General features: G+C 39.5%; 2 protein-coding genes across 4 annotated transcripts in view; one reads left to right on the plus strand and one right to left on the minus strand.

The window, feature by feature from the left end:
• Positions 1-5,381, plus strand: part of DENND4C (DENN domain containing 4C) — a 134,673-nt gene extending 129,292 nt beyond the window's left edge. For 2 of the 3 annotated variants that reach the window (XM_010338725.3, XM_074394898.1), the window contains 3 exons: positions 304-454; positions 3,123-3,187; positions 3,405-5,381. In XM_010338725.3, the coding sequence (XP_010337027.1) occupies positions 304-454; positions 3,123-3,187; positions 3,405-3,541 (353 nt within the window). In that variant the 3' untranslated portion in view covers positions 3,542-5,381. The remainder of the gene's footprint in view (positions 1-303; positions 455-3,122; positions 3,188-3,404) is intronic. The other variant, XM_010338726.3, reaches the window with a different exon arrangement.
• A 2,123-nt stretch (positions 5,382-7,504) lies between these two features.
• Positions 7,505-11,649, minus strand: RPS6 (ribosomal protein S6). Its single transcript, XM_039474941.2, has 6 exons — positions 11,551-11,649; positions 10,894-11,025; positions 10,091-10,301; positions 9,741-9,887; positions 8,089-8,246; positions 7,505-7,981 (listed from the first exon to the last, which is right to left on the minus strand). The coding sequence occupies exons 1-6, from the start codon at positions 11,554-11,556 to the stop codon at positions 7,886-7,888; spliced, it is 750 nt and encodes a 249-aa protein (XP_039330875.1). The 5' UTR covers positions 11,557-11,649; the 3' UTR covers positions 7,505-7,885.
• Between the last annotated feature and the right edge of the window lie 30 nt (positions 11,650-11,679).

An 11,679-nucleotide genomic window follows, 5' to 3' on the forward strand; every position in this document is an offset into this window, starting at 1 on the left:
GATTGCTTGAGCCTAGGAGTTTGAGACCAAACTGGGCAACATTATGAGACCCTATCTCTACAAAAAATACAAAAATTATCTGGGTGGTGGCATACACCTGCAGTCCCATCTATTTGGGAGGTTGAGGTGGGAGGATCACTTGAGCCTGGGAGGTGAAGGTTGCAGTGAGCCATGAACGAGCCACTGCACTCCAGCCTGGGGGACACAGTGAGACCTTGTATCAAAAAAAAAAAAAAAAAAAAAAAGATAAAAACAGTAATAATAAATGAAAAAAGAACTTACTTACTATGTTCTTATTGTTAGATTCTGAAAAGAAATCATCTCTCCTGTCAGAGGAACAACAAGCAACAAGCACTTTAGTAGAAACCATCAGGCAGAGTATTCAGCATAATAACGTTTTTAAACCCATTAACCTGCTTTCACAACAGATGAAGCCAGGCATGAAAAGGCAAAGGTAAATAATACAGTATTTTTTGCTTGCTATCACTCAATGATTTCATGTTTTTAAAAAATTATCTTACGTTAAAAAATCTCTAGTTGTAAAAGAAATACTCATTGCAAAACATCTGTTTTAAAAAGTGCTACACAAATATATGAATTCCTACTCAAACACACATAATAAAAGTGTCTGAGGGCTCAGCACGGTGGCTCACGCCTTTAATTCCAGCACTTTGGGTGGCCAAAGCAGAAGGATTGCTTGAGTTTAGGAGTTTGAGACCGTATGAGCAACATAGCAAGACCCTATCTCTACAAAAAAAAATTTGGTGGGAATGGTGCCTGTGACCTCAGCTACTGGCGAGGGTTATACAGGAGGATTCCTTGAGTCCAGGAGGTCAAGGTTACAGTGAGCTGTGATAACTGCACTGCACTGCCACCTGGGCGACAGAGCAAAACCCTGTCTCAAAAAAAAAGTGAATAATAAATTACATTTTAAGAAGATAATTCATTGATCTAAAATGTACTCTTTTGGAAACATTATTGCTGTTTGCTGGAAACCTATAAATGTATTAACATTGGTAAACGTAGGTACTACTTACTCAGGGCCTGTGATACCCACAAATCTTTTCTTTTGTGGGACATAGAGGATATGGGAATAGGAGTGGAAACAATTTGGGAAAGGGAATGAACTACAAAGGATACGGGAGTTACTGTGCTCCTGTCCCTATTGTCTGCTAATATGCTTGGATTAGTACTCATCCTCTCCTCAGCATAAGTGAATTTTGCAATAGAAGCTTCAGAAAAGTATGCGTAATCGCTTATATCAAACATTACTAATGTTTCCACAGTGCCCTTCAAGTTTTTTAGGTCATGGCATCTTTGAAGATAATCTCAGAAGTGATGACAGGGCAAGAATTGATCATGAAAATAGATGGATCCATTTTTAGTCTCAGTAGTTGAGGTAGAGATGACCTTCACAATCTGTAATGAGTAGCTCGCTTCAAGTATCTGTAGTTTAATGTTATATTAGAAATGTCATAATTATGGCTTCTGAAGTTTTTTTTTTTTTGTTTTTTGTTTTTTAAGAGACAGGGTCTCACTTTGTTGCCCAGGCTGGAGTGCAGTGGCTGTTCACAGCTACGATCACGCTACTGATCGGCAGGGGAGTTTTTGACCTGCTGCGTTTCCGACCTGGGCCGGTTCACCCCTCCTTAGGCAACCTGGTCACCGTATTGATGGTGGGAGGTCACCATATTGATGCCCCAAGTTAGTGCGGACACCCAAGCGGCATAGCGCACTATAGCCCAGAACTCCTGGGCTCAAGCGATCTTCCCACCTCAGCCTCTTGAGTAGCTGGAACTACAGACAAGCTTCTAAAGAAAGTGATGTGACTGGGCACGGTGGCTCACGCCTATAATCCCAGCACTTTAGGAGGCCGAGGCAGGTGGATCACGTGGGGTTGGGAGTTTGAGACCAGCCTGACCAATTGCAGAGATAGGATTTCTCCTATCTCTACTAAAAATACAAAATTAGCTGGGCATGGTGGCGCATGCCTGTAATCCCAGCTACTCAGGAAGCTGAGGCAGGAGAATTGTTTGAACCCAGGAGGCGGTGGTTGCAGTGAGCCGAGATTGCCCCAATGCACTCCAGCCTGGGCAACAAAAGCGAAACTCTGTCTGGGGAAAAAAAAAAAAAAAAAGAAAGTGATGTGAAGTGTCACTAGAATCAGCATTATATTTATCTCCTCTTTTTTTTTATGTACATACAGTGCATTTCTTAAGTTTTCCTCTCATCTTTAACAACTGAGTCGTGAAGCTCACTTTTAGTGTTTCATTTGTGACATTTTAATGCTCACAAATCAGATAAACATGAACTGTCCTTTGCTATTGGGTTAAATAGTAAAGAGACCACACCACCTTTTTGTTTGTGTCTAAGGGTTTTAGACCCCTAACTTACATGGAAATTAATCTGTTATTTTGTCAAGTGACAAAAGATGAGAGAAGACTCTGCTTTTGTAAATTTTAATTAGACATTAGAATTAAAAGTTATGTATTACTTACATTGTTAAAATATCATAATAAACTCAAGCCATTTTTGTTTCTAGTGTGAAGCTTTATCCCATTCACTTTTTTTTTTTTTTTGAGATGGAGTTTTGCTCTTGTTACCCAGGCTGGAGTGCAATGGCGCGATCTCGGCTCACCGCAACCTCCGCTTCCTGGGTTCAGGCAATTCTCCTGCCTCAGCCTCCTGAGTAGCTGGGATTACAGGCACGTGCCACCATGCCCAGCTAATTTTTTGTATTTTTAGTAGAGACAGGGTTTCACCATGTTGACCAGGATGGTCTCGATCTCTTGACTTTGTGATCCACCCGCCTCGGCCTCCCAAAGTGCTGGGATTTCAGGTGTGAGCCACTGCGCCTGGCTATCCCATTCACTATTTTTTAACTTTAATTTGGAATAGAAACTTGCAGGAAGTTAAGAAAATAGTACAGAATTCAGTGTAGCCTTTACTCAGCTTCCTACACGTGATACCTCATATAACTGAAACGTAATATTAAAAACAGGACATTGTCATAGGTATATTACTGTTAACTAGACAACAGAACTTAATCTGTCTTCACCATTTTAAAAAATGCATTTTTATGCTATTTGCCTATTAACTTCTAAAACATATTTGTTTTACAGGAGTTTATACAGAGAAATCCTCTTCTTATCATTAGTGTCTCTAGGAAGAGAGAATATTGATATTGGTAAGTTGGTTAATGAAAGATTACTAAAGGAAGTTTTAAATTTAATTTTCTAAAATAATTTTAAAAATTGTAGCTGGTATGTATAAAAAGATTTAAAAGATTTCTGCTTCTAAGTATGTAGTTCAAATTTGTATAATTTGACTCAGTACCAATTTGAAATGAATGGCTATTTGCTTTCTTAACAAATTACAATTTCATTTTTGAAAATTTCTTTCAGAGGCCTTTGACAATGAATATGGAATTGCATACAACAGTCTGTCTTCGGAAATTCTTGACAAGTTGCAGAAAATTGATATTCCACCAAGTGCCAGTGTGGAGTGGTGCAGGAAGTGTTTTGGAGCGCCTCTCATTTAAATATTCACTCGAATTTTGACACAAGGCTTGGGGATTATATTTAATCTGGAAATATTCAGTTTTTTTCCACATCCTAATGTGAAAACAGAAATGAAATAACTCTTGGGGATAACATAGAATGAATTATGATTCATATTGCATCATCTCAAAATATGAAATGCCATTTAAATGTCCAGGCAGGCCTTGTTGACATTGAAGATTTTCAATTCCTGGACTGTTTTTCTGCCTTTGTGGAAAACTACTTTGGGATTCCTCAGTATTTGTAGTAGTTTGATAGAATAGTGAGGAACCATATCATTCTAGGCATTGTTTATATTTGAAGTTACTGAGTTTGGGGAATGGCAAATTAAATTTGCCTAACCCCTAAAACAAATGAAATGTCTCAATTATAAGAGCAACATGGCTGGGCATGGTGGCCCATGCCTGTAATCCCATTACTTTGGGAGGATCACTTGAGGCCAGGAATTGGAGGCCAGCCTGACTAACATGGTGAGAGCCTGTTTCTACTAAAAATACAAAAATTAGCCAGGCATGGTGGCGCCCCAACTGTAGTCCCAGTTACTTGGGAGGCTGAGGCAGGAGAATCACTCGAACCCGGGAGGCAGAGGCTACAGTGAGCAGAGATGATGTCACTGCACTCCAGCTTGGGTGACAGAGTGAGACTGGCTCAAAAAAAGAGAGCAACACATTTGTGTAAGTGTGTATATGTGTAGGGCTGTGTAGGTTACATGTATATACAGCCATATTCTAAGTATATATTTATTAAAATAGATTGCATGTTGCAATACAGTTTTCTGAAATGGGTCTCATTTTGATGAGAGCCGCCGCCTCTGACTATTAGGTTGGTGCAAAAGTAATAGCGGTTTTTGCCATTAATAGTGGCAAAAACCGCTATTACTTTTGCACCAACATAATACACTTTTCATATTATGTATTATCTTGCTTAATGGATTTTATCTTGACTATCCAGTTACTTCCATCCTTTTCCCAATATTTAAATTTGTAATACCTTTAAAATGGGTACAAATGAATCAATCATCAGATAGTTAAAATGAAAATAAATCAGCTGCCTAATAATTTACAAAATTAATTGGAACATGCTTAAAATGCTACAGTGTATGTCATTGAACGTGAAGTCTTTGTTCAGGCACATATATTGTTGGTATTGATTGTTTTTAAAACCTGTGGGATAAACTTGCACTGCACACAGTTTTATTCTTGTATGATATTTAGATTTGTATGCCTGTGAGTAAAAATGTGCATTTGTAAATACTGTTTTTTAGTTTGAATCAATTAAGTCTTAAAATTTTAAATTAAGCTTGTTACCAGTAGGAGGTTTAAGAAAATCATGATCTTACATGCCGCACTTTGACATTTATCATGCCTTTTGTTAAAACTATCCCTTAGGAACAGTAAGTTTGCCTTAACTCTCTGCATGATTTAAAAAGCCAGTGGTTTTGTGTGTGTTTACAGTAATTATGTAGATGACTATATCAGTTGACATGGTAAAGTTACTTCCATATGGTACAGTAACAGCACAACTCCCTTCTACCTGATGTAACCATTTACAAATTAGTTATTGTACCAGACTTCGAACATTTCAGGGTTAATCTGACCTATGCAGAATTTTAGTGTGAATTTATTGTGAAAATGCTAAAAAACTTTTCAGAAATTATGTACAGTTTTCATTACCTTCAAAATAGATCTTTTGCACTGCCTCAGAGTATATATTTTTGCAACTTAAGACTTGGTACTGGTTTTAATACTTAACACTGACCTAATAGAAAGTTTGGAATTACTTTGCATATAGAAATTGAGGTTGAATAAAATGATAAATTAAGTTTGCTGTGTTTTGTTACATTAAGCCTCCTGAAATCTGTAATCTTTAGAATTCCAATATTTTGTTTCCATTTCTTCACTGTAGTCTTTGTAACTCAAACTAATTTTTACTTGCCAAAGCACTTCCTATTTAAAAAAAATCTGTAAAGATATCTTTGTATGTTTAAGAATAGATGGCTATATCAAATTGTTAACTTTCTAGTAACTTTAGCAATCATATCTTGAAAACCTTAGCCTGCTGCTGCCTTTTAGATATTGGGACTGATTTCTTGTCATAAATTCTTAAAGTGTTTTTCCAATGCCCACCACTAAAAATTTACGGAAAAAAACATTACTACGGAAAGATTTAGAAATGCCCAGAATGACTTGTAGCTCTGTGTGCAACTTTAATCCTGATTACTTCTTTCAAAGCAATCTTTGAAAGATTGCTTTCAAATTAGTCCAGATTACTTAGTGGTACCTTATATTGGTTTGGGGCTTGATAGCGATTTTCTTCCAACTAATGAAATTGTATAGGTTGATCACAACCTGCATAATGACCTCAGAATGACTTGCATGTGTCTTTGGAGAACTTACTACTTGCTCACACTTGTTGTAATCCCAACACTTTGGGATGCCAAGGCAGGCAGATCACTTGAGCCCAGGAGTTCAAGAGTAGCCTGGGCAACGTGGTAGAACTCTACAAAAAGCACAAAAACTAGCCAGGTGTGGCAGTGCATACCTGTAGTCCCAGGCTTAGGTGGGACAATTTCTTGAACTCAGGTCAAGGCTGCAGTGAGCCAGGCCACTGCTTTCCAGCCTGGGCAGAGTGAAACCTGTCTCAAAGCAAAAAATAAGTCTAAGGAGAACCTTAAAGAATATCCTTATTTTGTGGCTGCACTCAATTTTCAGAAAGGGTGGTTCTCGCGTTTTGTACATCATCATATAAAACTTTGGATCATATACTGGACTCATCTTGTGGCTTTTAAGTTCCTCTCTGGTTTTATCAGTCCTTTTAACTTTGGGTAACCCAAACTGCTAAATTTCTCCCCTTTGCTTTTTGAGAGAGAGTCGTGCCATCTCCCAGGTGGGAGTGCAGTGGCATAATCTCAGTTTACTGCAACCTGTTTCCCCAGTTCAAATGATTCTCCTGCCTCAGCCTTCCAGGTAGCTGGGATTACAGGCACCCACCACACCTGGCTTAATTTTTTTGTATTTCAGCAGACAGGGTTTCACCCTCTTGACCGAATTGACATTAGGCAATACACCTGCCTCAGCCTCCTCTTTGCCTTTTAACTTCTGCATTCTGTATTAATCACCAGCTAAGATTCTTTTCATGTTATGTAGCTTTTTAACACCATGTAGTAAGAGGAATAGAGTTAAGAGACGGAGTTTCGCTTTTGTTACCCAGGCTGGAGTGCAATGGCGCGGTCTCGGCTCACCGCAACCTCCGCCTCCTGGGTTCAGGCAATTCTCCTGCCTCAGCCTCCTGAGTAGCTGGGACTACAGGCACGTGCCACCATGCCCAGCTAATTTTTTTGTATTTTTAGTAGAGACGGGGTTTCACCATGTTGACTGGGATGGTCTTGATCTCTTGACCTCGTGATCCACTCGCCTCGGCCTCCCAAAGTGCTAGGATTACAGGCTTGAGCCACCGCGCCCAGCTAGAGTTAAGAATCTTAGTAGGTATCCAGGGACTGAGGCCACCATTACTGTCCTCACACCTGGGAGATTTTTAATGTTTAAAACAAAAAACAAAACAAAACAAAAAACCAGACCCCTAGGTGATTCACATGTACATTTCGAACTTTACTTTGTAAAGCTATTACAGCAGTTCTAACAAATAAAAAGCCTGCATTACTTCAACCTTAAAGCCTGATGAGGCTTCTTGTAAAGATTTCGATATTGTCAGAATAGTTAGTTAGCATAAAAACTATTGAACTATTAGAAAAAATATATATACTTCACTTATTTTTCACTGATGCAAGAGTTTTCTTGTAATTCCTTTTCAGTGTGAAACAGCGTAACAATTCACTGGAGTTGAAAAGCTTTGTTAAATCTGCACTGGTTTAAAAAACTTTTAAGATGGTATCCACTAAAACTATGCCTTAAAAGTTATTTTTCTAATAAAAAAAGACAGACATGTTCATCTTCACAAGGGCAATTTTCATGTATTAAATTGTGCATAGTGTTTTAAAGAGCTCTATTTCTCTAAATAAACCATATAAAAAAGATTAGTAGTCATTATTTTCCCCAAGTTTCATACCTTTCTGAAGAGGCAAGCTGTCTTCTGCTAAGAATCCCTTCCTGTGCCACCCATCCCCTGAGAAGAATCCCTTTACCATGACCTTGTCTTCCACTGCCACACAACAGGTCTGATTTTATCCAGCATTGGATTACTATATACATATCCCCATTTTCTATGACCGAACTTGCCCTCTCTTCATTTATGTTGTCTTCTATCAGCAATGAAAAATCTGAACAGAGATGTGAGTCTGATCTTATTTATTTGTTACCCAAAAAATCTTATTTCTGACTGGATTCAGACTTAGAAGTAGAAGCTCGCAGAGACGAAAGTCTGCGTCTCTTCGCAATTTGTTCCTGGCGCTTCTCTTTAGCCTCCTAAAAACAAAACAAACCAGCATATAGTTAAGGCCTTTCTAGGATAAAGGCACAAATCCAAAGCCAAGCCAAATTCTTCCCTCCCCCTCAAATCATCTTAAACTAACCTTCATTCTCTTGGCCAAAAGTTTAGCATATTCTGCAGCCTCTTCCTTGTTTTTCTTAGTACGCTGCTTCTTCAGAGCAATACGCCGCCGTTTGTGCTGCAGGACACGTGGAGTAACAAGACGCTGAATCTTGGGTGCTTTAGTCCTAGGTTTCTTACCTAAAAATGCAAAGGACTCAATTTCAGTATTTGTTTTGTTAGAATCCACATCTACTTTAAAAACATCAGAAATGAATGTAAGCTTTCATTGAGTTAACAATCTATGAAAACCTGTATAAGGCCTTTAAAATCAAATCAGAACTATTCTAAAATTCTTTTTGCCCCTCCACAGACATCTAGAAGATGGATTAAAACTGAAGTCTTGAAAAATAACCAGGCTTTTGCTACCTGCCAGTTTAAATGCATAGTCAACTTGTCTGTGAAAACCACTTCACACATTATCCACGTGATCATCCTGCTATACTTTTAAGTGTAGGTTTGATGTAAGCTTGCATCTCTATTTTCCTTGACAATTCCTCCCAATTTGGGGCCAACTATTAACATCAGATTATGTGACATGTTGTTAAAGTATGTTCATTAATCTGATCTGTACTCCAAAACTGCTGGGATTATAGATCTGCATTGGAGCATAAGCGTTTTCAGATGTATTCATTTCAGGACACTTTGTGGGAGTTAATTGCCTTAGGTTAAATGCTCAGCTGGTCCAGGTTCTGCTAAAATGTTAAGACTCCTACTATAAGAACCATCTAAAAAAACACCCATTAACTAGACCATGCTTTCATTACACTGTTTATTTCCAGAGCTGTGATTATGGGCAACTGCCACTATTGTCAATCACTTTTTTTTTTTTTTTCAATGTCAGAAGGTAGGAATTTGTCTTACTGTAGTCTCATCACCTCAAATAGCACCTGGTGCTCAAGTAACTGTAATTAGTAACTTAACAGGCATGTACTATGTATGTCACATACAGGTACTGTGTCACATACAGATGCTAAGTCACACCAGTCCTGAAAACCAAAATCCAGAGAAATTCTTTCAGATTTTGTAAGAAAACCCAACCCTGACTGACATGCTATTTATTCTATTTAACATAAACATTCCCAAATTTCACTACAGAAATACTAATGCTATTTGAGGTCCTCACCGGTATGTTTTCTAATACATCGACACAAGTTCTTAAAAGGTAAAGTACCAAAATCCCAAACACTTGCTCTCTAATATTCTGAGCAAGGTCTCTAATTCTCACAACTAGTATTATCCATATCCTACAGATCAAACAGGAGAAATTTAAAGCAACTTCTTTTGTAAGCCAAAAAATAGTTTAGGGGTAGGTGTAATGGCACACGCCCATAAACCCAGCACTCTGGGAGGCCAAGGTGGGAGGACCACTTGAGCTCAAGGGTTCAAGACCGGCCCAGGCAACACAGTGTGATCTCATCTCCTAAATATTACTGCACTCTGCAAGGCAATAGATATAATAACCAAGGATTAGTATCAATTAGGTATCTGGCCACCCCCAAAATATTTTTTGTAGAAACTCAGACTCCAGTTGAATAGTGCCAAAGGCACACATTTTATCTTCTGATATGCACACAAAATGCTACTGACAAATTACCAAAATCAAGCAAGCCCTAATTGTATCATCCCTCCTACCTTCTTTGTTTAAGGGCTTTCTTACAACATACTGGCGGACATCATCTTCTTTAGAGAGATTGAAAAGTTTGCGGATTCTGCTAGCTCTTTTGGGCCCCAGGCGACGAGGCACGGTGGTATCAGTTAGTCCAGGAATATCCTTCTCTCCTTAGAAGAGACAATTGAACATACTTTAATTCAGTAGCTTCCTTATAATTAAGAATCCTAAATCATAAATCAACGTTTAATGTTGAATCAATGGTAAAGAAACAAATCTATTGGTCTAAGTTTGGATACTGCAGAGGAATAAGCATTTGGACAACTGGCTTTAATTCAATTTCAACAAAATTGAATACAAGTATAACGCTTACCTTTTTTTACAATAACCAAGTTGAGAACGCTCAGATTAGCATCCACAATGCAACCACGAACTGATTTTCTCTTTCTTTCTCCAGTTCTCCTTGGTCTGTAACAGGAATGCCCCTTACTCAGTAGCAGGCGGACACGGCCATGAGTCAAGACACCTTGCTTCATGGGGAAACCTTGTTTGTCGTTCCCACCACTGATTCGGACCACATAACCCTGCAAAAACATACAATGAATGACACATTTACTATTTCTATTCCAAAATTATATAGCACAGGATTGTAACCTCTGTGAAGCACATCTACTATTTGAGAAATTCTTTAAGACCAATTTGAACTTAATAAACACGTTTTCTCTCATCAGTAAATTTTGTCTACATTACCAACTTGTCAAGGTCAATTATCAAATGTCTTTCATTCAAGTCGCATTTATAACCGATGTTTTCTTAGAACAGCACTAAGATAAAGTTAGATAAACTAAGATAAAGTAAAATATCAAAGAGCAACAAACACGTAAGATACAACCCTTCTTGGCACTTTGCGGATTACCAGGACAGCTATGTGACACCTGCCGAATGCATGATGCAAGGCAAGAATTATGCTGATGTAAACTTTATGCATATTTTACGACTTACTCTACATCACCCCTCCAAAGTAATAGGTCCACTTTATAGAGTGACATTCGGAGACAACTGACCGAGTCAGAAGCCAGAAGCCGGAGTCCGAACCCTGTTCCAAATATCAATTACCAATGGCGTTTATGTTGTCTGACTTAAAACAGCTGCAACAATGTGACTGTCAAGTTTTACCTTCCATTCTTCACCCAGGGCGTCAGCGGCAACTTCTGTCGCCATCCGCTTCTCATAAAAAGTACGAAGTTTGCGTTCATCGTCCACTTCAATGAGTTTCTGGCAGCCAGTGGCTGGGAAGGAGATGTTCAGCTAAGGATTAAGAGGAGGAAAATAGCTTAGGAAACTACCTACACAGGTATTTATAGAGCCACCTACAAAGTTAATTCCACCGCAAAAAGCATTTCATGTTGCCTTCACACAAACAGGAAATGTGACATGCCGACAGTACTAAGTATCAGTCAACAAACGCCGCACTCAAGAGGACACGTTTTCCCCTCAAGCCCCGCCGAATGACTGGAGGCAAGGGCGCTCCGCAGCCGTTCACCGTCCCGAAGCAAGAAAGCCGGGTCAAAAGCCGCACCACAGGCCTGCCGCAAATCAGGCAGCGCGGGGACGTCACCCTGGCGCTCCCGACCCGCGGCGGCTCCAGCCGCAATCGCCCGCCATCCGCTCGACCAAAAAGTTCCACGCCCCAGAAAGGCGAGCCTTCTCCTACTTGAGACCCTTCTTCACCTAAAGCCAGGATCTTCGAGTGCTGAGGCTGAGGCAACGCCACATTCTGAGACTCGATGCCCGCTGCTCAAACCCAATCCAGCGATAGCCACCACCACCTACCTTCATCCTGAAGCAGCTATACGCCTTCCAGGCGCCACGGAAAAGAGGGCCAACTTCCGCTTAGCGCATGTCACATAGGGGCTTTCAGTTCTCGCGAGAATAGCAGACGTACGGGATAGCGGAAGTGAG

Source organism: Saimiri boliviensis, chromosome 2 (assembly GCF_048565385.1).
Source record: "Saimiri boliviensis isolate mSaiBol1 chromosome 2, mSaiBol1.pri, whole genome shotgun sequence".
Classification (NCBI taxonomy): domain Eukaryota; kingdom Metazoa; phylum Chordata; class Mammalia; order Primates; family Cebidae; genus Saimiri; species Saimiri boliviensis.

Coding starts and splice junctions, on each gene's coding strand:
- RPS6 (XM_039474941.2), bottom strand. Junction 10,302..10,893: donor CCCTGGGTGAAGAATGGAAG/GTAAAACTTGAC, acceptor ATGTTTTTGCAG/GGTTATGTGGTCCGAATCAG. Junction 7,982..8,088: donor TTTTGGCCAAGAGAATGAAG/GTTAGTTTAAGA, acceptor TTTTGTTTTTAG/GAGGCTAAAGAGAAGCGCCA.